The 22,858-nt window shown below is 40.0% G+C and overlaps 1 protein-coding gene across 4 annotated transcripts in view; it reads left to right on the top strand.

The window, feature by feature from the left end:
- ST6GALNAC3 (ST6 N-acetylgalactosaminide alpha-2,6-sialyltransferase 3) overlaps positions 1–22,858 on the top strand; it is a gene marked incomplete at its 3' end in the record, with an annotated part of 226,033 nt that overhangs the window by 106,938 nt on the left and 96,237 nt on the right. For all 4 annotated transcript variants that reach the window (XM_082766335.1, XM_082766336.1, XM_082766337.1 and 1 more), the window contains exon 2: positions 643–837. In XM_082766335.1, the coding sequence (XP_082622461.1) occupies positions 643–837 (195 nt within the window). The remainder of the gene's footprint in view (positions 1–642; positions 838–22,858) is intronic.

The following is a 22,858-nucleotide window of genomic DNA, read 5'->3' as shown; positions in this document are numbered from 1 at the left end:
GAGGTCATCTTGTCCAAGATACTAATGCCTTTGTAAATTTGTGAACCTGGAATAAGGCAGCAGGTTGTGCCGACTTCACCGACCATTCTAAAATATTTAAGATTAGAGTGTAAGTTCTGTTGCACAGAGATGATTTAAAAATAGCACACAATAAAGAAAATCAGCAGTGACCTTTGTCTTCACAGTAGACTTTATTTTGTGTGGCTGCAAATGGCATTTGCACTTTGTATATTTATTTGTGCCCACAGCACTGATGATTGTGCATAGAGGCTTTGCTGTGAATGTTTACAGAAAAAAAATCTTAATTACAAATACAAATAAAATTTAAAACTGGTAGATGTGTTTTGAAACATTGTAAGAAATAAAACGATAGTTTTTGAGCAAAGTCAATTTATTTCCTACCTGTTCTAAAAGAAAGTCTCAGTCCCTAAAATACACATTTATTGAAGCAAAATGAACCAGTACACCGGTCTTCTTTTGTTCTTGCAGCAAGGTGACTACCATACAAAATAATCTTACAATAGTTTTCTAAACCATTTTTCCCTCATCCTACAATAGGAGATACATTTTTAAATTAAAATTAACTATTCATTTTAATACTTTTTTCTTTTTAATACTTATTTTTCTTTCTTTGTATTACAGAGAAAGTCTGTTGTTGCTGTGAGTTTCATTGCAGCATTCCTCTGTCTGATCATCGTTCGTCTCACCAATGAAGTAACTTTCCCTTTGATTCTAAACTGCTTTGGACAAACCAGTGTCAAGTGGATACCATTTTCTAACGGCCAAAGGCAGCCTCTGAGAACTCACTATGGATATGTAAACGTGAAGACACAAGAGGTAAGGCCTCGTATCAAAAGTGCTGCAAAATAGACCAGTAAAACTCTCTCTGATCCCACATAACTTGTTTTCTACTGCCCAGTGTAAAACCTTAAGAAAGGAGTGTGTCTGAGCAAAGTGTCTTTTAAAAGTGTGCTACCACTTAAACAACCACTTAATTATTTTCATTTTTGTACTGGTTGCAGTGGATAGAAAAGCGAGTTGCCCTCAAAATAATTCTTGGTTACAGTGACAACTGAATTTTACACAAGCAAGAGAATTTTCCAAATGAATTCCAACCTTCAGACTATACACATGAAGTTGTATTGTGTATGTTTGTAATAGAAGTCTTAGGACTTAATTTTGCCTAGGATACCAAAGTTAGAAGTAGTTTATCTGTATTTCTATGTGCATAGAAGAAAAAGAGAATGATTTTTGTTATGAATGTTTGTAAGTTTAGCAAAGATATAGAGCTGGAGATTTAAAGGGTTTTTCTGAAACTGGGTATTTTGTCTATATTTTAAAAATGCATTGGCCTCTAGCTCCCTTGCAAAATACTTTTTTTGGGGGTTGATAAAAGAATATTTTACAAGGACTTTTGCTTTATACTATCTCGGTTGGCAAAATGTCTAATGACAATGTTGATTTTCCATGGCAGTGGTGCTTTTTCTGCAAAATCTTCCCCTTTCTGTCTTTGTGTGTACTATTATTAAGAGATGCAAACTTGGAAAATAAATTTGCTAACATAAAAAAAAAAAAACAACAACTTTCTAAAAGCTCTTTCTGATTAGTTATAGCACTGTCAATCGTGAGAAATACTTTGGGTTCCATTTACTACTAATTTTTATTTATAAAATTGTAATGATTATATTCATGAATTGGATAGTTTACCACCTCATGATACTCAGTCCTACAAGAGCATTGGACAAGTTATTTATTATTTTACTGCTAGAGAGTTAAAAATGAAAATCCTTATGAGAAAGGACTGTAGTCTTTAGGAGATAGCTTCTTTTAAACCTCTTTATCTTTTAATTGTTGTTCATGTAAGATGCATCATTGATTATACTGGAGGCCAAAGTACTTCATCTGCAGGGCAGAAAAAGGACAAGCACCAGAAAGGAAATCTGTTTGAGTCAGGGTGAATCTGAGTCCCGGTGAAATGAATGAGAGCTCTGCTGTTGAGTTCAAAGAGGCTAAGGCTTCGTCCAGCATATCTTAAATATAAAAGCACCAGGAACCCACTAAAAATGAGAGGGCAGTGTGTTCTGTGTGTCACTGGGTTACGTGATTGCTACAGCCACAGGCGTGGAATCTGAATGAGGCAGAGCTGCCACAGTCACTTGATCACTATCAGTCTGAACTGATAACTGAAGAGGAGAAGAGCATCTAATCCATTTTTATTAACCATTGCCTTCATCAGAGGTTAGATGTAGCCTGTGGGAGCCTTAATTCATTCTTAAATTTGATAACACGCTTGGAAGTTCTAACAGTAAATGGAAATGAATGTCCTGAAAGTTGGTGTCCAGTACTGATTAGTAAGACATTTGTCTCAATTTAGCTTAGGTCATGAAGGACTCCTTAAACTTAGTAATTTTAGTTGTTTTCCCTCTTGTACTTGTAGATTACATTAATATTTGCTAATTAAAATGATAATGAAGAAACTGAACATGCCCTGCTAATTGTGAATGCACTATCTTCTGACTTAATTATTCCCAGTGCGAGAGAAGTTTTATTGTGCTGCCCATGTGAAAAGCTTTTACGCAGCTCATGTTCCTAACCTGCACTCAGATGTTCTCTGTGACTACAATCTATATAACAGATTGCTTTATAAAAGCGTGGAAATAAGCACTGGCGTACTATTTGTATTAAAATGGCCAGCATTTCTCAGTTGTTCAGAGATTAAAGCCACAGTTCTATCATTTCGGTAAGTGTAAGTGCCAAACACATTAAATTTCTGCTCATTTCATAGGATTCAGATATCCTTGCCTAGTGTTTTTATGCTGCCATAGTATGTGAGATAAGCAGAAGCTCCAGGCTGTGAGGGCAGCTAATGCCCCAAACAAATGTAGCCGAGGCTTTTACAAAAAGGGACTGCTGCCATCTCATCAGTGAGCAAGGACTAAAAGGTGGGGAAACTATACCCTAATGAATTATTAGAAATGTATGTGGTAGAAGGGAAGATAGGAGAGAAGGCTTTTAAAGACATGAATTATGGTTTTCTCTTTTGTTGAGAGAATCTGTGCACACCCACTGAATATGTTCATAGTCTTCTAGGGTGTCTTTTGAAGCCTGTCACCCCACTGGGCCCTACATGTCTCCTGCTGTTTGATAATGCTGCCTTCTGTTCCTCACCCACATCCAGCATCCTTCTTCTTTCTTCACCACTCTCTGTTCTCCTTTACCTCTCAGGCTCCACTCCTGCAGCAGTGTGCCTGGCTGCATGTTGTTTGCCAGCTTCTCTGTGTACTAAAATAACACATATGCAAGGTCAGCAAAACAAGGTAATGAATGTACTTTAGCACCAGCCCAGTCAGTCATCTAATATTCGTTTCCCATTCCTCCCTCCAATACTTACTCTCCAAGGAAAAAGGGAAAAGGGAAGAAAAAGCATCCACCTTTAATCCATGGGGGGGGGGGAAAGTTGGAGTTAGGAGGAGTTAATTTCTTTTGGGTAAGGCTGGATGGGATAAGAGCTGGAAACCTTATGAGGTGACGGAAAATCAATTACTTCGGTGGTTAGGGCTAAAGTGATCAATGATTTGTATTAAAGAAGGTCAGAAAATATGGTGATATGAACATTTGTACTTAAGTAAAAACCAGTGACATGTATATTATTAGGTATGATCGAAAAAATGCTTTAAAGGCACATTTTGAGTATGTTGTGTATTTGACTTGACAGTATAATTGTATGGAATTCTTATTATTAAAAAAGTCTGAAAACATTTTAAGATTACTCTAACTAGATTATACGGGAGTATTTAATATAAACTGCGAAGAGAGACATAACTTAATCCCTAATTAGGGCTGTGCATAATACTGTGTTGTTGCTATGGTTTCCTTGATTTGTAGCTATAGCAACAGCTTTAGAAAAACTGACTTTATGTACAGTAAACATACTATATTTGAAGTATAAATAGATGTGAAGTGTTGTACTATACTGGCCCATTATGTCTAGACACATTTTAATTTGACTTTTGAGATATTTCGGAAAGAGATGATTCCTCACCTAGAATACTTGCATCCCATCCCTTCCCTTCCCCACAACACAAGAGGATCCCTTAGTCCTCCGCAGGGAGATTTCTCCCTTTTCAATGCCCACATCTGGGAGGACACTTTCAGATTTGCCTGATTTGCAGTAGCGCTCTCTCACCTAAGTACAGGAATTTTGACCTTACAGTGGAAAGGAGGTGTATGGCTGAGATGACCTTTACCATCTTTTCTGTCTCTTAATTCCTCTCCCTTGAACCTGTGGATTTTGGTGATAGGCCCTGAAATGATGAAATCCATCTTTTAAGAAATGCCATGTCTATGGTGCTGATTACTTTTATCTTATTCCTGGTATTTTTTCATATAAAATTTAATTTTGATACAACTCCAGAGTGGATACCTAATTGAAGCCTATTGTACTTTGAGTAAACTTCACGCCCCCACTCCAAGCTGATGTGATGATACTTCTTGTGTATCAAGAATGGGCAAGCAGATAAAAAGAAGCAAGTATAGAAAATATAACCTTCGTCTCTCTTCCATACTACTCCTACTCTACAAAGAGTTCTAGCCATGTATTTAAATTGCGGCATTATGACATCAATTTAAAACCCATTAGCAGTTTGAAACTTTATGCTGAGCAAGTCTAATAGTGTTCTTGGATATTTGACTGTGCTTCCTGAAAGGTGAATTTTGAATAGATTTTTATTCTACCGTCAGTATTAAAATAATATAGCATTTTCTTACATACGTAAAATCTGAAATATAGCTGCAATAACACTTGAAACATAATTATAAGAAGTATATTCAAGTACTATACAAAGATTAAAACTGTTCTTGGGAAAGGGTACGTTCTGAGATGACCTAAAATCCTACATTAAACTGCAGCTGTGAGATCTAATGGCTTAATCTAAAATGAATTCAGAGGGAGAGAAAAGGCTTTGTTTCATGAACATTGAAGAATCTCATAGTATAGCGATGAGCAGTAGATAAAATGAACAGGCATTGTAGCTGTTACGATTTTTTAACTTCTTTTGTAACTGAAAAACCCATCAATACTGTGTTGATATTGAAGACAAAAATTTGGAGCATATCACGTAGCATTCTGTCCTGGGATCTGGGCAGACTACTATACAAGCAATAACTGCTTGCCAGCTGTGGCAGGTAGAGCCACATACATATAAGAACATAGAGACCTTGTTTTTTTCTTTTTACCAGGAGTTCTGTGGTAGATCTCAACTGAAATGAATGGGGGTTTCCATGAATTTCTATTTAGACGAAATGTTCCAGGTATGAATAAAAAAAAGAAGAAGCTGCAGACCTAATGCTTGTTTGTGTATTAATAATAATTATCAATAAGGTCATTTCATTAAAAACATCAACAACAACAACAAAAACTAACATACAATGAAAAACAACACCAAGTATAGAGGAAAACTAACATAACATGCAGAAACGCAGGCTATGGGCTGTGCTCTCAGATCATGAGAGAAGGCACACACCATTTCTGCAAGAGCAAGAGCGTGGTTGTCAAGCATGTTAGGAGTAATCATAGGAAGGAGCCGTAGCAATCATGAGAGACCATGTTCTTATAAAAGTTTAATAGCTAAATTTAAAAATGCACAAAGAAAGCAAAGAATGTGATGGATGTTTTAATATTAGTTTCTTTCCAGATATGGGAAGTCAGCAATAATTTTAAAAGGACTGAAATTGTAGAATGAAATACTTAAAATAAGCAAAGCTAGTGATCCGCCTGGGAGGGTTTAGGTTTAGCCTTAGTGGTGGATGCAGAATCACTCTTACTACGAGAAGAAACTGAGGGAATAGCACTGGGCTTCCTTGCTAAAGCAGAAGGTACCAGGCAGTGAGCTTGGACTGCTGCGTTCAGCGGCCTTCGGAGGTGTTGGTTTTATTCTCTTGCAGGGAAAAATTGGGTCCTAGAGAGACTAAAAAGCTACATCAAGCAGAACTCCCTGTAACAAAAAGTTGCTTTAGTCTTTAATTTCTGACACATTCATGATTTCCATCCTGTCTTTTCCTTTGGGACTTTATTCATTGCTGCAGCTTAAGAATTCATAGGGTATTTTGTTAAGAAAAGGTCATTTGCTTCTCTGCCATCTATCATTGATAGCCTTCCTAAGACACAATTTTATGTCAGTTGCTCATTTACATCATTTCAGCTTTAGTAATCTTGTAATCATCACCATCATAATAATAAGAGAAGTAAAACTAAACACGCCACATGTTTCTGGATATTTTTCTGCTTCTGCCTTATAAATTTTCAGGAACAATTTTTGCTGGAAATATTACAGAAGGATTGGCTACATAACATTGTAATGACAACGTACTGCTTGGTACACTTCTGAGAGAGATTTGTGTATACATACATTTTTTTCTCTGTGTTTGCTAACTGTACTGGAGCTCACATTCCCAGCGCAGGGAGCTATAGGCACATGCTTGAAAATAAAATTCCTGCCGACGACTTTAACCACTAGGAGCACATTTTACATTATGGATATGGAGCTCACTAAACAAATTATTGCCGGAGTCTCCACTTGCTTCTTCCTCTTTCCAGCACCTTTTGGCCTAGGAGAAGAGCAAACCTTCAGAATAAGCTGCAAGGTCCACCTGGCACCACTCAGGCTGTTATGAACCTACAAGAGGGAAGGGAGCACAGATCGTGTGTGTCCTCAGTAGAATAAATCCTGCCAGCTCAGCCTTTTTTCTCTGTATATATGGAATTAGTTTAGGTTTTTAAAGCTGCCACAACTCGGATGGTGTCTCGTGAGGAAAAAGTCAAGTGCCAGGATAAATCCATCAAGTATTCTGTACAAAGGAATTAAATCTGCTCCACAGAGCCTGAATGTGATGAGCCAAGCAGTGTTGCCTGCATGGCAGCTCTGCTTTTTCAAAAAACGGCAAAGGAACTTGAGATTGCTATCAGCCGGCAAGCTATGCCAAAGTCAGTCCTTAAAGAGTCTGGTCTGGTAGGAATAAATGTGCACAACGCACAGAGCCCTGGGCTGGGTTGCTCTCTTGCACAGAGCTTACAGGTTATACCAGAAGAGGTGCCTGCTGTCACAGGTATGCCATCTATCCTGGTTGTATGTTATTTCCAGAGATTTCTCCCACTTTCTTTGGGATTTTTTTTTACTACTGCTGAGGGGAAGGTTTCTGTTAGATAACACTAGTCTCCCTCCAAGAAAGTTCCAGCTGAGCTTTCCATGTGAGGAGCGTGGAGGATGGACGCCTGTCCAAATGAGAGGCGCTGTGAAAACTGACTTGAGGACATTTGGGAAACAGAGACAGAGTTAAGTTTTGCAGTCAGCCAGCTTGACAGAGAGATTTCTATCAGTAAATTTTGTTTTTAGCCAAATAGCAGCAGGACCAGATGAGATGAATGAAGCATTCTGGGAAGGAAGAGAGCTGGGAGGTTTTTAACAGCTTCTTGAATGAGGCCAAACCACAGGGGAAGATGTGAAAGGTGGGCTGGCCAGAGTAATAAATGGACAAGGACAAAGCTTACTATCAATGGAGGGAAGGAGAAGCTTGCTATAACCTGAACATGCTCATGAATTCTATTACCATGATATCATCTCAGCTTTTGTCAATAATATTTGCTAAATGAAGGGCGGGCTGGTTGGCATTATTAGCAAGCAAGCTGTCTTGTGTTTCATTTCATCAGCCGAGAGAGCACTGTTCTGCCATTTACACAATTTCATCCCAACACTGCTGTTTAAAAATTAAGACGCCTTCATCATAGCGAGTCCAGTGGCAGCCTCCTGTGTTAGACTCGGGGTGTATTTCTCAGAGAGATTCAAGGTGTGCTTTGCAGCAAAGTGTCCCTAGTTCTGGATGCAGAGATAATGGCTAAGGTACTCTCTGTACTGGTGCACAAAATACACCATGGGGTAAGAGCAGCCAGTGAAAATGGAGTTTTGCTCGTATAATTGTTTCTACACAAGGGGCTTCTGCTGGCTCTGGCAATCAGGAATTTTAGCTCTTTGAGCACTTGCCCAGCATAGCTATTCTGGCAGAGCTGTGCAGCACTGGGCGGACCTGAGGCTGTTAATACTTCCCTGCAGGGAAGTGGAGCGCCAGCCTCACGCTCGCAGTCACACATACATTCATGGGTGTGCATGTAAACACAGCAGCTAGAACTTGCTCAGGAGACAGACTTCTAACAGTGACAATCATGCCAATTGCTGGCTAGTTTTAAAGCTACTGCCATCTTCCTTGAAAGCCTTTGCTTTCCAAGTTTGCTCCCTTGGCCATCTGTCATAGCCTGTGTTTGGCAGCTTCAGGTTCTGCTGCACAGCTCTGTGGATTGAATACATAGTTCTGTCTTTTTATTGTTCTCTGAGTTGGTGGAAAGTTTGTACCGCAAGCCTTTTCTCTTAGGCTTTTTGTTAGATTAAATTGTGAACCTTAAATGCATTTCGTCTGCTAATCTGTGCTGTCTGCTCTCAGACTGGGCTGGAACAGGTGGGCTGGTGTAGCTGTTGCATAGAAAGAAATGAGCTGAGAGACCCTCTTAGAGCAGATGCAGATCGTATCAGCAAAAAAAATTTAAAAAATTGCTTTTCTCGGGATAGCCTCTTTTGTCTGACTAAATACGTTGATTCGTACTACCAAAAATGTGGTATTTGGTCTGTAAGAGATCCTGTATGACTATCTTAAACCTCATGTTCCTTACTGGCATAACTGTGCTCGCAGCGTGTGCATTCTAGAGCTCTACCTGACACAGTTACGCTGTATGTAACGAGGAGCTAAGTTTTCTGTAAGCATAGCACTAGCTGTAATTTTTGTCTGTCTATTCATCGTAAATCATTTTTGCACTATCTCTCTACCAATAAGTGATATCACTACTAACATTGAAAAGTTCATGGTAAATCGTGTCCATGGGGCTGCACCCTTAAAGAAAAAGCAATTCAGTTTGGGGAGGGATGGGAAGAAAATGAAGTTCTGTGTTTATTTGCAGTATTTCTTTCTTCCATCTATATCTTCCCCCTCCCCATTTGATATATTTGTCATATTCAGCTAGTCAGAGATTACAGTAATCTGTTTCTTCCTGTCATGCAGGAAAACAGTTGAGTTGTCCATTGGATGAATAAATACAGTTTTAAATGAAGTTCCCAAAAACAGTGCAAAGAAATTACTGAAGTGATTTTGTGATTGTCCACTTAATAACAACAATTCATCCTCCATTTTTTTCACCCACCCCAGGGGTGCACATTACTGCCTTCACCTTGTTCCTACCAGTTCAGTCCTCTTTTCCACAAGTAATAGCATCATTTTTTCGAAGTACAGCTTCTTGAACTTGTCTTTAAGAGTATCTCATAGCTAGGACCCAGAGTTTCAGATTTGAAAGTGATGAAAATGTCACAGGTCTTGGATCAATATTTCTCCAGGGGGTAGAACCTGCTTGCTCCATTTAGGGACTGCAAAGAATTCACAAGGGCTTTTTATTAACATTACACCAGCCAAAGTACAAGTTGGTTTGGGTTGATTCCCGTGGTTCTAGTTCAGTAATGCTACCACCCTCCCACTCTCCCTCCCGCCTTTTGAGTTCTTGTTCCTAGTAGTCATGTTCGTAAAGAAAAAATACTGTTTCTGTAGCACATCTCATTAAAGAAGGAAAAAAAAAAAAAAAAAAGGTATTTTTCTGTCGTGGTTCCGCTCGAGTGGGCAGCCGAGCTCCACCACAGCCGCTCTCTCACTCCCCCTCCTCAAAGAGGAATGGGGAGAAAATATGTGAAAAGGGCTCAAGGATTGAGATAAGGACGAGAAAATCACGCAATAATTATTGTAACGGGCAAAACAGACTCGGCATAAGGAGATAGTAAGATTTATTGCCTACAACTAACAAGCGAGAGAAGTGAGAAAACAAAGGAAAAAAAAACCAAAAGCACCTTCCCCCCCCCCATCCACCCTTTTCCACCTCCTCCCCCCGAGCGGCGCAGGGGAACGGGGAATGGGGGTTATGGTCAGTCTACAGCACTTCTTCTCTGCCGCTCCTTCTCGGTCACTCTCGTCCCCTGTGCTGTGGGGTCCCACCCACGGGATGCAGTCCTTGATGAACTGATCCGGCGTGGGCTTCCCACAGGCAGCAGCTCTTCCAGAACTGCTCCAGATATGGGTCCGTACCACGGGGTCCATCCCTCAGGAGAAAACTGCTCCAACCTGGCTCCCCTACGGGCAGCAGCTCCTGCCAGGTCACCTGCTCCTGCGTGGGCTCCTCTCCACGGGCTACAGGTCCGGCCCGGAATCTGCTCCGGCAGGGGTCTTCCACAGGCGGCAGCCTCCGTCGGTGCAGGGCCACCTGCTCCACCGTGGTCTCCTCCACGGGCTGCAGCGTGGAACCCTGCTCCACCGTGGTACTCCATGGGCTGCAGGGGGACATCCTGCTTCACCATGGTCCTCACCACAGGCCGCAGGGGACTTCTGCTCCGGCACCTGGAGCACCTCTCCCCCTCCTTCTACACTGACCTTGGTGCAAGGCTGTTCTCTCACTCCCTTGACTCTCCCGGCTGCTGTGTGGCGCAGCGTTTTTTCCCTGTCTTAAATATGCTCTCACAGAGGCGCAAAACAACATCGCTTATTGGCTCGGATCTGGAAAACAATGGGGCCCTTCCCAAACATGGGGCAGCTTCTAGATCTTTCTCACAGAAACCACCCCTATGGCTCCCTGCTACCAAAACCTTGCCACGTAAACCCACTACATTTTCTAAGCTCTTTTTCCAAATCTATTTAGACTCATGAAATGCCTAACTGCAGGCACAGAAGTCACCCCAAAGTAGCACCAAGGTTGGTACACTGAAAAGCTCAAATCAGCACTGGCAAATATCCTATAACAGAAATTACCCATAAAGGTGAAGGACAAAGTTTGGCCTTTAGTTAAAAACAGTAACCCACTATTTGATGACATACAGTATATTATAGGATTGATCAATGACTGACGATTTTGTTCTCTGGTGTTATTGTGTAATTAATTTTATTGCTTTGTTAACACTTTCTAGCTTAAAATATAGCTTCTCATGTCATCCCGTTTCTAGCATGTAATATCTGTCCTATTTCCTGCTCGCTCTTCCCTTTTGGATCCAGTGCACATTGTCCAGAAGTGCTGATTTCTTCCTTCAGCCTATGTCCTCTCCAATTTGGCTTGCCCTTCACTGCCCAAAGTGTCTTTCATTAAGTCATCAGATTACCTCTTCTCAGAAAATATACTACCATTTAGGACAGCTTCTAAGGCACAGCTCGGAGATTTGGGGAATGGGGTCTGTTTTTAACGAGCCAGCTACTGCTGCATTCTGTGCAAGGTTTGTTTCCTGAATGGATTCAAGGTGTAGCCCCAAGATGAATGCGTTGTATTGATCCAGTCTTGAGGTGACAGGCTTTTGAAAAGCAACCAGGAATAGATTTCAAACCAGAAGAACCCATGGCAAAATTGTGTCTCAGCTCAGGGCTCACATACATTTTTAATTTTTTTTTTCCAATGTCTTTACAAGTACAACTTCTTTCTCAAATGGGATGAATCTCTCAAAAGTTTATTTGCAGCCATGCAGGTGTCTTCCAAAGGCTTAGAATGGGCACTTTTCAGTGTTTTTAAGGCTAAATAGGCTCTCTGGTAAGAAGGCAGAGAAATGTAATTTTCTCAGACACGTATCAGGTGTTTCTTCATTGATCCCCTCTATGGCAGAGCTCCAGACAGTCCCACAGGAGAATGTCTTGGGGATAGAGGGAAAGTCTGATGGGATCCCCCATTCAGGTGAGTCCTGGAGCTGTCCTATTTATTTCTGCTCCAGCTGATCCTTGGTGTTGGATATGCTATGTCATCACCAGCATCCGTGACAGCTGGAGGAGCTGGTACTATTACTAGAATGCAAACAATGATACTTAGCTTTGACCTGCTACTCAGAAGAGGACAGGCAGAGGAGCAGGCTGGAACACATGAGAACTAGTCTCAATTTCTGTTCTGCCGCTGGCCTGGACCGAAGTATTTCCTCTCTTCACTGCTTCAGCTTCCTCATGTTTGTAAGAGCAGGTAGAGTTCCTGAATCGAGTCGCTTCTGGGAAAGTTCAGGAAGCGAAGTTCAGTCAGATTGAGTCTCCTTGCAAAATACTGGGGGATCCACTGCCCCTATATATTATCACTTACTGCTTGTGCATTACTGCCCGAACACTTTTATAAGAACAACAAAAATAATCTTTGCACTGTACTAATGCTTTATTCTGATCGACAAAGGACAAGGCAGTGCAGGTACTGTGACAGCAGTGTTGGCAGACATTGTATAATGATATATAGCAACTTGCCTAGGCTGCCATTAGTTTTTGCATGAATTCTGTCTGTCTTTGATAAGCATGTGTAACTCCTAATAAATTATTTTGGAGCTGAGCGCAAGAATCAAGGAGAAATGGACTTCTGTAAATATGGAGACTGGCGATAGCTGAAAATGAGAAGGTAAAATTGACAGATAATTGTAGATGAGAAGTCATTTTCAAGCAGTGGATGAGAGTGATATTGCTTCCTGTTTAAAATGACGAGTTGCCTCTGCTGGGCACAACGCCAGGTAAATCCTGTCATGAAATCTAAAACATTTGCTATGTTCAGGCTGTTGGCAATCATGTAGGAACCAACATTGTGGGGCTCCTTCCACTCGCTATTTAATGGCTTGTGCCTGTTCTGGTGGGTGTTAGCCAGAGCTCGTATCCTGGGGAAGAAATGGCCTTCTGTGAGGTCGTTTATCTGAATGCTGCAGAAATCTTCTGCAAACCTTACTATTATCATAACAGAGTCCTTAAAAAAATAAAATTATAGTGACACTCTGAGGTTTCTGAGATTAGTGTCTTCCTTTAAGGCCTCTATTTCCTCTGGTATTACTTCCAGTCCTGTTCACTGAAACTACAGTGTCTGTCTACCATGAGTAGCATGAATAATGCATATATTTTCCTACTAGTTTCAGCGTGCTAAATAGCAGCATACACAAAAACTAAAATCTAGACCTGAAGACAAATAATTGGCTGCTCATCTCCCTGCTAGTACGTGATTGACCCATATTCCGCATTAACTCAGTTTGTAACCTGCTTGCTTTCATATTTACCATTTTTGGGCCTTTGCCCACATCCCTTGGAAGATCCCGCAGTGGACTATCAGTTCACCACTTCAGTTTTCCCTCACAGACTGAGATATGGAAAATACTACAGCTGTTTATACCTCTTTCCTTCCTGCTTCCTTAAACATATGAAATATTTCCACTTCTCATTCTCTCATTTCTTCCAGTGTAAACAGATGCTTCCAGTTCCACCTTTATCACCGTGTTATCAAGCAAATCTCTTCCTTATTTTTCCTAATTCATGCATAGCAGCGGTCTACCTGCTTCTCACGTCTCAGCTATCTCAGCTTCCCAGAACTCTGCGTGGGATTCACCTGTACTGGGGGAGCAGACGACATATCATTACCTCTGCTTCTAGATACCAAATTACCCGGGATTTATTTTTCCTAAAACGTCTTGGACACCTTTTGCATGAGATGAATCGCTTCACAGTTTCCCAGGATGATACCCAGCTGGGTACTTCCCTCTTGCTTTTCCGCTCTTTCTGCAAATGCTATTTATTTTCTATTGGAGAACATTTGTAAAGATAAGGCAGATTTAACAAGATCGCAAAGATTTGTGTTGTATGAGGTCAATTAAAAAGGGTTTAGAACTTAAAGGCAAAGCATTTTTTGTTTGTTTCAGTCCATGTGAGCAGTTTGAGTTATTGCTGAAAATAAGATTTGGGGCCATTTTTTCCAGCTTGAGCCAGTTTTCTTTAGCATTCTTGCAGTTTAAATGCTTTTGTTCATATGAGGAACAGGTTTCATAATGGAGTGTGCAAGATCTGTTAGGAAATTAGCTGTTCATTTTATGTTCATAAACACTTGATTTGTATGTATATTTATAGTTCTTGCACTTTCAGATTACTTATGCAATTATCTAGGAAATTGTATTCTGAATTCCTGAAAAACAGTCTTTTTTATCAATCATTACCAAATCTGAAAGTGCATCTAGTAATTCCCCCTCCCTCACTAAATGTCATCTTTCTTTGAAAAATCTAGTTTGTCTGGCAACATCTTTATAAACACAAACATAATTTTAGCAACCACATATCACTAATAGACATTTCTACATTAGATGTGACTGAGTAGATGATATAGTTTAATAGTTCTTAAAATGTCTTTAAATGTTTAAATTACTAGAGGATTTAGGAATTCAGCATTTTTGTTTCTTTCCAATATGAGTGTCTCAGTACATAACCCTTAGTTATTTCTGGATGCAATGAGGTATTTGTCTACATAAGGATGTCCTGGATTTCTACTACTTTCTGTGTATTTGAGATGGGACAATCTTAAAAAATAATTTAAAAAGCCAACATGTTCTACATAGAGGTAGAACTATTATTTAATGACTTACAGGACGTGGGAAGGGCAATGTGTTCTTGATTGCTTGTTTGTTCTACTCCCGGTATCTCTGGAAATGAAGCCCAAGGCTCTCATGCTTTGAGGAACACGCATGCATCTGTACGGCTCTCTTCCTGTTCACTAGATTTGGTATTTTGTCAGATTCATACCCAAATTCTGTTGCCATTTGTGAAGCACTGCTTACAGCTTCCTGCAAGAGTTTTAGAGCAGAGGTGACTCAAACGAGTTCAGGAAATATCCATATATCAACAGCTGTTAGTCTCAGCCCTGCGCTCAGCGATATTTTAAAAATCCATATTTTGCACCATTGTAACTAAACTGTTTATGGGAGTCAGTGATATTTGTGGTTGTAATATAAATCCTACTATGAAAGAATGCCCGGTTTCATTTGCAGCAGAAAATGAGCTTGACACGAGCTTTGGTCTATAGGTAATAGGTTCTTGAAGGCTCTGAGAGGTACTTTCAGCAAAAAGTTAATCTGGCAAATTGGTGGAAGTTCAATCCACAAATGTACCCTTTTTTGTAATATGCAGTTGATTGTAACAATTACAGATGCTATTTAATGGCACCATCCTTAATTTTTCCACTGTGATACTACCTAGAGGATTTGTTACTGATGAAATCATTATAGAGTTACAGGAGTGAAATAGGTTGCTACTGAAATTGGTCTCAAAATCTAATTGTAACTTCACTGGAATTTTTCCCATGCTGGATATTAAGTATATGCATATTTTTTTTATTTTTACAGAAGCAGTGTTTTTATTTGTATGCCTAATTTTATTTCACTCTCTACTGTGTATATATTAGGTTTGGCTTCTTATTTTCAGTTGTGGTGAAAGATAACTTTAGTGTAGTTTGCCTTTCAGTTGATTTTCTTCCATTCTTATTTTACTTGTCACATGAATGAATAAAGCACCTTATTTCTTTCCTTGCAACCTGCCTAGGATTACTCAAATTAACACAAAGAAGAGCTGTATTTTATCAATACCTGAAAAGATACGACTCCTCTCAATTTCCTTTTGAGGGCTTCTCTGGGAAGAAAATCATGCTGCATTATTTCTTGCCTACAACGCAATTCAGATTTCTATTAATTATTTTAATCAAATCTCTTTTTGTACCCAGAAGTTTCTTGGCTTGTGATTGTCCCTCATTTTAGGTTCTGACAGTGTCTGAATAATAAAACAGAGCAGAAATCCTCTAGCTTGGTCATAGCCCATGAAGAATGGTTGGAATCCTTGCTCTGAAGGGAGGGTTTCTGTGACTGCCCGTGTTCCCGGTATGCAGTGCGCCGTCCTTTCATGCCATCCTGTATTGTTCTAGCTCTTACTGAAGATACTATGTGATATCTCACCACTTTCAGAAAGACAGCCTGACATCCATCATTAGCTGAACCATTCTTTCTTTCTGCTCTTGATCTTACAATATAGATTTATTCTATGAACGCTGAAAAAATGCTTGTGTCGGTTCATCAGATTCTCTCCCTGCGGTTGCAGTGCTGGGGCACAGGGGGAGTAAATGACCACCAGCTGCCACCTTTGTCGCCAGCCATAGACTGAATTTGTCTGCTGGGCTCAGAAGAAAATGGTGTAGAAATCGCTTTTCTTTAATTTCCCATACTCTTATGTTTCTTGCATTTTTGCCTCTCCCTAAAGCAGCAGTCTGGATGAATGATTCAAACTTAATTTGATAATTATTGCTGCAAATTTCCCTTCAGGAAACTTGAAATTCACAAATCCACATTTCTAAACACTTACAGTATATTCTGCATTTATACAAAATGCGTTACTCTGTACTTGTACTGAGTCGTCTCATTGTGCCTGGAAGTATGCTACCCTGCCTCCTAAACACAGGGAGCTTTGCAAAGCAAGGGGGGCAATATCATCTCCATTGTTTGGATAGCCCCGTGGATTTCTATTATTTTGCTTAACAATTGCTTCCCAAGAACCTGATACCAGAAGCTATTTGTTAGGAGCAAATATTGTGAAGACCATTGTGCTTATATCCTACTGTGGCGAAAATTGCCATGGGATTGTTACCTTTCACCCAGGTGGTCCCCACTGATGGGCAGAAATGACCTTGATTTAATGGCTCATCTGAAGGCAGACAGCTCTAACTGTGCATCGCCATCCCCCAAAAGCGCCGCTGCAGCGTCAGCATTGGACACGAGCCCACGTCTCAGTCAGAGCTGTGCATCTCTGACCTTCCAGCACAGAGCCAATGGTGCTGCCAGCTGTGTTATGCTGACAGGCAAAGGACTTTGTTTTGATATCCAGAAGTAAAGAAATTGAGCTAAACACACACACTGACTTCTACTGCTGGAAAAAAAAAAAAAAAAAAAAAAAAAAAGTGGCAATAAACCCCAGCCAATCTTACCTTCGGTTTCTAAATTATTTTGTTTTCCAGGTTGCTGGGAGTAATTTTGCTTCATTAACGTGGCTCTGCAGCACGATCTATTTGGATTTTATCACAGAATGAGTTCTTTTAGCTGAATAAAAGCCTTTTGAAAAACCTGATTTATGTCCCAGCCACAACATTAAATAGAGCAATTCTGGTTCAGTGGCGAAGTGCTGGGGTCAAGGTCCATGGTCTGCATTTTCTACATGCTGTGCGTGGATTTGCATGCACACAGCTCACGTTAGCACTACGTGTGGCCCCTGTGCAGCACTTTGGGAATGTAGCCCTCAATAGAGAAGATATTTACGGCAGTGAAGCTCGTGTTGGGATATATGAACAGCTGTGCTCCAAGCAGAAAACACACATCTGAAGTAAGACAAGCATACTGAAAATTATGTCCTGGCAGTTAACATTTTTATTTGTACACACTGCTATGCAAAACTGAAAGGAAATATCACTCTTTCAGGATTAATACGTTCTGCAGAGCTAATGGGAGAACAACCTGTCTTCAGAAACGATTTTGTCTGATTCTAAATTTTTTCCCTGCAGTTCCTGTAGTGTTCATATAAAAGAAATACAATCAATAAGAAAAACTTCTGTCACTTCGCTAGCTATGTTTTACTAGCAGTGAGATGACCTCTTTATACTTCTGAATATATTTACACAGATTTTTAATTTTTATTCTCTTAAATTACCTTTTCTAATATCCCAGCACCTTTAGTGCACAGGAACCAAGCACGTGAGAAGTGCTTTCTCCATTGTTCCCCTGTAGGATCCCTGCATTTGGATTTGTTATTTCTAGAGTTGACCAGTAGCTAAACCCACATTACATTAGAAGGACTTTGCAAAATGCAGTCTAGTTCATTTTAGGTTTCACGTGTTGGTGCTGCAGGTTCCCCCTCCATGGATGCCAGGAGCTGAGGAGCTGCTCTGCGCTCCCTCCCTGCAGGGCGATGCCAGGGAGGTTGGTGGTGTAACTCTGCTCCTCTCCATGCACAGGGAGTAAATGGGGAATGGCATTTCTCTAACGAAACGAACCACACAAATACATGTCCTTCTCACGCTGTTTTACTTGGGGAGACGTTTGAGGCTCTTTTCCTACAGCAGTAGTGTAACAAGTCCATGCAGTTCTTTCTGAGGTAAGAATCAATCCCATTTTGCAGCCTGGGAAAACGAGACCTTGAGGTTGCTGTTTACCTGAGACTACAAAGGAAATCGGCAGCGGGCCAGGCCAAAATTTGGACTTCTGAGTCCGAGGTCACTGTTCTGACCTCTAGACCTTTATTTCACAGTGCCTGTGGGGCTTGTATGTCCAGCAAACAACTTGTGTTCCCTGAAGGAGACCTGGTGAGTGAAAGGCCCAAAAAGCAATTTAGAAAATAGTCTTATTAAATACCTCTTATTTAGGTATTTATTAAGTACTTATTTATTCAGTAGGTATTTATTAGGTACTTATTTATTCAGCATATATTGAATTTTGGAAGACAGGTGCATGTTAGGCTCAAAAATTTGGATGCTTCCTTAATATGAATATTTTATTTTTTAATGACATGTTTGTTGATCAGGGAAAACACATTATTTTTACTAGAGCTAGTTGAGAAAAATATTTTCCTAAAACCAATCATGAAGTTATAATGAAAGAAGAAAAATAGCATGCCTACTAAAGGTGAGGGTGGTGTTCTGCTATTGCCATATTCCTGAAAAGGCTGAAATGCCTGAAATCTGTGTGGCGGACAGGAAGGTTGTGGCCCTGCCAAGGACAACAGAGGTATCACTCTCATGCTGTGAGCAGATTTCCTTGTTTTTTGGTATGATTATGTATCTTTGAAGCTGACATAATGCTAATAGGGCCTCAAAGTCAAGATTCAGGAATTGGGAAATTCCGTAATTAAAATCACCTGTCCACTTTTGATTCAGACTTGTGTGATGTATCCATGGCTGTGCACGGTGGAACAACTTCAGCCTCATTCACTGGCCAGATTTCACCATTTCAGGTGTCAGTTGGAGATGTATAAAGAACGTTTCTAGGACTGCTGCTTAATTTGCTGCATAAAGGCAATGTGTGAAGGAGACAGGACGTTATGGGAAAGGAAGGCGAGGCTGCGACAGTTTGGCATTAATGCTGACAGAGTCTGGTCCAGAATTTCTGTATGATTCCAAACTAATCAAGCCATGCCTTTTACTAATTGTGTGTTGTTTACTTTTTGAACGCTTAGTTTGAGACCCTTGGGTCTGATTTATGAAGCACTGATCTTTCACAGAGATAGCTCAAGTCAATGGAAATTATTTGAATATACAAATTAGCAAAGAATTTTAATTGCCTCAGATTCTGTGTGTCAGTGAGTGTGTACTTCTAGATTTAATTTACAACTTTCACCTTAATTTGTCAGAACCCTTCTGCTGAAGAGGGTTAATACAATCTTCTCCTGTCTCTCCTTAGAAAGGTATTTGAGGAGTGAGGAGCTACTAGAATTAAAGCACTGTACAGCGGCCCAGGCAGAAATTAATAAGTCTCAGAGCAGGGTGTGAATAGTGCTCAATAAATGAGGCATGGGGACACATTGAATAATAACAGGAAAACAAAGGCATTGAGTAGCAGCTCGTTATGTCAGTCAGTGCAGGCAGGGGTCCAGTGGAAAAAATAGTAGGTGGTTGGGTAATTAAAGGCAGTATCATAACGTGTGCACACAAGGTTGCCCAATTAGGGCTGCACAGCAACCTTAATTCTGACACTTGCCTAAATTTTCAATGCTTGATTTTACACATTTAATGTTCTCTAGCATATTTTTGGTGTATTTACATATAGATGCTCCCCATAGCCTCGTTCATTGCCATGCTGTTAATTAGGTAGAACTACTGAGCAGTGCAGTTAGTTGGATAAGCAGGGCTTTGCAGTGAGCCTCGCGTAGCACGCCACAGAGCAGAAAACTTCAGGCTGTCAGAGCTCTGAAGGCCTTACATTGGCGGTGATGAATTTGTTTTCTTTAATTATTTTTAAGTTAGTGATGTTTTTAGTGCATAATCATTTCCAGTCTCTTTTCTTAAACTGTTCCATTATTTCTACTTCTGCTTCCACATTTATTCTTCACGGCTTATTGATGATGGTATGGTTGAAACATCTTTTTAATGAGAATTGTGTTCCTAACACTCTTCTCCCTGGAGTCTGAGTAGTCTTTAGCTATGGCCCTTATTTTAGAAGATAATTTTATTTCATCCATTTCTCCTTTTGCAAAAATATTATCTGGAACCAGACGATTTTGGTTCTGAAGTGCTGCTCTCTAATTGGCATTATCTGCTTGTATGATTTGGAACTTTTCAGAATACCAGTGAAGAGTGATAACCATGAAAGTGGAAAAATTGAGAGACTGGAACAAGAGAAGGATGGACAGGAAAGTAAAAAAGTTTATCCAGACCTTTGTCTTATGCATGCAAATACATTGTTTCAGTGCTTCAGTGATGCTGCTCTCCTGTGCCCTGCCCATTGGATAAGATGGGATTGCACACATAGTAAGTGGGCTACGTGAAGTAGGATGCCGTTTTTCTGAAAAATGCCCTCAGCTGATAAGGAATATGCTCAGTGGTTGAGTGTGGGCTTTGTTCCCTGTGCTCCTCTGGTGAGGAGAGATGCCTGGATGGCTGTTGTCAGAGTCTGGGTCCCCCTTCCCAACCTGTCAGAGCTAGGGACGAACGAGGGGGTGTTTGGATTGCAGGGTGTTGGTTAGAGAGCCACCTTTGCCAGTGCGTGCTCCGGAAGGCACACCCTTTGCTCCAGTACGTGACCACCTTCACAGTCTTGTACCTAAGAGTCTGCAGTCAGGTTTATTTGTAAAACTATGTTTTTATATTTTTACTCATGATAAATCTATCTTCATACCAAAGGGACAGCTGGTGATGTTAGGTGATCTTCAGCATTAGTAATAGTGTCAGAATACAAACCAAAGTGATATGTTTAAGATTAGAAAGCCCGAAAAATGCAGCCTTTTTTCATCTGCTCTCTCCACAAACTTGTAACTCAATTGTTTTCCTTCCCTTTTCTAAGATTTTGCCTGAAATAAAAAGCTGTCATGACGGGGACAAGAAATCATGGACAGAGGTCTCTGCATTACATATTAAGCCTTGCAGATGTCATCTACTAAGCACTATTTGTATTTTTTTTTCCAGAACCAATATTTCTTGGACTTAGTCAGATGTGCTGTAATGAAACATTGATGCACAGGAACGAAGGGAGCTGTTTTTTCTGCTGTAAGGAAACGAGTTTTAGTACACTAATGGAAGAACAGAAGTGTAGTATAGTTTTTAAATGACTGAAAATAAGCTGCAAGTGCCCTTTTACCTGCACTTAGTACTTAATATGTATTTTATTTTTCAATTGAAATTGTCTTTAGTTGCATCTTTTTCTTTTGGTTGTTTAACATTCAGGAATGATGCATTAAAAAGTCTCTAAGACCCTGAAAGCCTCTCACAAAATACCTAAAGTAGCAGTGAAAATAGATGGCTACCTCTGAAATGATATTGACTCCTTTATTGCAATTTTATATCAGTTTTACCGCATTTTTATAAAGCTTTCCATTCTTATAAAACTCTCTTTTGGAAACTATATGGAAATCATTTGGCAATGAATTATGCTATAGCATAGCCTAAAATTATTATTTTATCTTACATTGTGAAGTCCTTTGGCATCTTTGTATAAGACTCAGGCTGGGAGAGGTTCTGACAGTCTTGGAGTACACGTAAGTTACAGAAGCTTTGCCAATCCTTTGTTATTTTGATATACAACAGAACTATTTTTGAGCATCGTATCTGGATGTTGTGACACATTTTTCTCTTTTATAGTTACTGATTTGTGGTGTCGCGTATTCCTGTAACACCCTGCTCATGTGAATTGGAATTAGAAACACAGAGAAGTGCACGTAGATGGTCAGGTGATAACAAATGCAGATGGAAAGTCAAGCCAAAGGACATGCAAAGTACCAAGTATTTATCCAGAAGTTATGACATCTGCTGTGCTGCATTCAGGCTTCTTCAAAAAGCTGTTCTTGAAGCACCTGAGTGTTTTCACCCTCTATTGTTTAAAACTTGGTATCTCAGATAGCTTGGTACTGGTTAGTGCTGGACAGAACGTACCTCGGTGAGGTCTTTCTTTCTCTCTGGTACTTGCTTAGCAAAGCACTTCAGCTCGTACTTGGCACCAGATGTATTTAACAGGGGCATCATCCAAAACCAGATAAAGACATTGATTTTTCATGTGCTTTGGAACAGGTCCCAAAGCATTTAAGCACATGTTAAATTCTATATTCACTGAATTACCTCCAATTTGTAATAGATAAAATTTTAAAGGGAGATAGTCAGTGGGTGTACACTGAAGGCAGTGAAGCTCACCCCACTCCTCCCTGTTTTTTAGAACAACTTGCTTCTACCACAGTCACATGATTTTTGCTGATTTTCTGTTGTATTTTTCATCCACGGTAAACTTAATTGCAAATAACAGGACTCTAGCTACTTACTGAAGTATCTCTAATGTGGTCCTACTCTCTGACAGCTTCAGAAAGTAACATCTATTGAAAATATATTGCACAGATGGCTTAATGTATAATTTATCATCATCTCCAAACCCTTCCTTGTTCTAGATGTTGTGCTGTTCATTCCTTTCTTTTATGATTTAGTCTGTATGATTTTTACTACTACCCAGTCTAATGAGTTCACACGTTAACATACCATTCCTGAGCCCCTTTGTAAAGCATGGGTATCATCTGCGAGAACCAACCCGTGTGTGGCCTTAACATATTTTGATTTATGGGATCAGTCCCCAGAACATGGGCTGATGCCTATACATAACTGTCAAATCTTGAAAAAAACAAAACAAAACAAAACACAACCAACCAACAAACAACCAAAACCAAACCAAAACAAAACTGCAAAAGAAGTAGAAATCAATCTGTATAAACTGTTACCCATTATTCTTCACTATTTGGGTGTAACCATCTA

The sequence above is a fragment of the Aythya marila genome, assembly GCF_965140915.1.
Source record: "Aythya marila genome assembly, chromosome: 8".
Taxonomy (NCBI): domain Eukaryota; kingdom Metazoa; phylum Chordata; class Aves; order Anseriformes; family Anatidae; genus Aythya; species Aythya marila.
This window is presented reverse-complemented; position numbering and strand designations above follow the sequence as displayed.